Here is a 2,462-nt window from a genome sequence, read left to right as displayed (position 1 = left end):
GGAGAAGAAAGGAGAAGTGGTTAGTGGTGGCAGTCATAGTCAAGAATTAAATCCGTTGAAAACATGAGAATCCTCAATAGTCACACATCAACTATGAATTGAAACTAAAGATTCATTAACACTTTCTTGCTCAATTTCAGAGCCAGGTTCATCATCTTGATCAAGACAGTCGATTCCATAAGCTTTATGTCCATTCCCAAATGCCTTGATATGATCTTTAAGAGATCTTTTGTGCTTGAAGTCTGAGCCACAAGAGCAATACCATAGCTTCCCACAGTTCTTCTCGTGGGTCCTCCAATCACCCCTCACAGCAAATGCTTTGCAACATTTTCTACACATGAAGGGTTTGATTCCATGCTTTCTCTTGTAATGAGTTTGGAGGGTTCTGAAGTCTTTGAGTGGCTTTGCTCTTGGATGGTCAATGTTGTTCTTGCATCCAGCTGCACAACAATAGCAAGGGAGTCTAAGCATTGCAGTTGGTTGAGTTCCCCTTAGGGACTCTGGTCCCTTTCTGTATTGAGATCCATGCCCCCACATATGCATCTGTAGGTTAATTTTTGAACCAACATCATCATTCAAGACCAAATAGGTAAATAGTTGAAAAGGGGTGTGGGGAAGAATGAAAATCATTCACTCATTCACATTCACATGTAAACTATTTGGAACTATCGATAGAGTCCAAAAGCCTCACTGTGAAATCGCATTCCCTACAAACACTACCTTTGTTGCATTGCATGTAATTTTGTTAAGATTAAGAATTATTTTCCCAAAGGGGCCAAGATTTTGAGTCAGAAAGCCTAAGGATAACCAAGGACCCGCGTCTTTTTCAACATGTTTCAATACTTCTTAGTCACCTATGGTCTAGGAGTAAAGAAAAAAAGTGACAATGTAGGGCACCCTAATAAAGCACTAGCTCGGAAGCCCAACAAGGGAATATTGGACAGCTATTTTTGTTTATGTTTCTAGAGATGAAAATCAAAATTCACTCCATGCGTCTTGTACTAGAGTTATGTGAAATGAGAACTTAATTTATTCATGTTCTTTCACTTTATGTCACCTCATGTTGGTGTTATAACATTCTTCTATCTAACATATTTTTAGCTTAAGACTTAATAAGCCCTAGATATATCAATAGTTACTCCCTGCTGTTTTCTATTTAACACCAGTTAACACTTTGCAGGTCCACAAATATAGCCTTAAATAATACTGATATTTCATTGGAGAGGGATTTTTCCATTTTCTGTGTCTTGAGATAAAAATAAAGGACATGCAATAGTTGTTACAAAAACCCTAAATTTCACAATATACTTCAATGAATTGAAGACAATATAGATTATAGCTAGGTTAAAAATAAAGTGATGTTATAATAGTAAAAATTAGAAGAGCATATATATATATACAAATGGACATTTTCTTTTCAACAATTTTCCACAAAAGTAAAGATCTGGGAAAGTATGTGGTAGGATTGTAGGAGTAAGAGAAAAGTAATTAAAAGAAAGAAAGTCATTCTTTTTCTTTCTATCCATGAACCATCTTGAATTAATGGTTTCATGGTTTTAAATACCTGCATGTTGTTGTATCTGTTGAAGGTCTTGAAACAAAGGGGGCATGAGAACTGTGTTGGACCGATGAGAATTTGAGCAGGGGTAGGGATCCAATACTGACCCTTGTTAATTCTGGTAGGAGAATACTCAGAACCAACAGTGGCTTTTTCTTTGTCTGAGCATGTGTTTGAGGTTAAATCAGAGGAAGTGGTAGTGCTTGGAAGCCCTAAGTGCAAAGCCACCGTCACAGTCTCATCATCATCCAAAGAGCTATTATTACTAGACAACATGCTTAGTTCTATCTCCTTCTCTTTGTTGACTTTCATGACACTAAAGCAAGATTCAAGATCTTCACCTCTTGCAGGGCTTAGGTTAAGGAGAGGAAGTGCTTCTTTGGGGGGAGAGGATTGATGGGGAGTAAAAGAGATGCCACTTGGGAAGTTGTGATGATGATAAGTAGAAGGAAAGTAGAATGGAGGGTTGTTGGAGCAAGGTGATGAAGAAGAGGAGAAAATGAATGGAGAATTGAGGTCAAACCAGGCATTGAAGTCATTGGAGCAGTAGGGGTGAGTCATGATGAGAGGTGGGAAAGGAAGAGGAGTATGTGATCAAGTAAAAAGGATTAGGTTATTATTATAGCTAGAGAGAAGAGATATAAAGGGAAGGGTGTATGGTGGTGGAGTGGAGGGAGAGAGAGAAAGAGAGAGAGGTAGATAAATAAAGATAAGCAAAAGATAAGTTTGAGAGAGTTAAGAAATAATAAGCATAATGGAAGAGTGAGGTGAGAATGAAGAAGGAGTTAAAAGAGGTGTAGAAATCCAATGTTGGTAAAGCAGACCCAATAAAGTAAAGAAGGGGGAGACAAGAAATCACTTGCGAAGTGTGACATAACAAGGGGAAAAATAAATATAGAAAAGA

At 37.7% G+C, this 2,462-nt stretch overlaps 1 protein-coding gene across 1 annotated transcript; it reads right to left on the bottom strand.

Moving 5' to 3' along the window:
- On the bottom strand, positions 1 to 2,231 carry LOC137817087 (zinc finger protein WIP2-like). The gene is made up of 2 exons (XM_068620318.1): positions 1,565 to 2,231; positions 1 to 543 (listed from the first exon to the last, which is right to left on the bottom strand). The coding sequence occupies exons 1-2, from the start codon at positions 2,117 to 2,119 to the stop codon at positions 88 to 90; spliced, it is 1,011 nt and encodes a 336-aa protein (XP_068476419.1). The 5' UTR covers positions 2,120 to 2,231; the 3' UTR covers positions 1 to 87.
- Between the last annotated feature and the right edge of the window lie 231 nt (positions 2,232 to 2,462).

The sequence above is a fragment of the Phaseolus vulgaris genome, unplaced genomic scaffold, assembly GCF_000499845.2.
Source record: "Phaseolus vulgaris cultivar G19833 unplaced genomic scaffold, P. vulgaris v2.0 scaffold_15, whole genome shotgun sequence".
Lineage (NCBI taxonomy): Eukaryota > Viridiplantae > Streptophyta > Magnoliopsida > Fabales > Fabaceae > Phaseolus > Phaseolus vulgaris.
This window is presented reverse-complemented; position numbering and strand designations above follow the sequence as displayed.

What these genes read in the sequence shown, in the direction of transcription:
- LOC137817087 (XM_068620318.1), bottom strand. Translation starts at nt 2,119, where the DNA reads ATGACTCACCCCTACTGCTCCAATGACTTCAATGCCTGGTTTGACCTC. An exon ending in ACAGATACAACAACATGCAG is followed by an intron (nt 544 to 1,564) that starts GTATTTAAAACC and finishes ATTAACCTACAG; the next exon opens with ATGCATATGTGGGGGCATGG.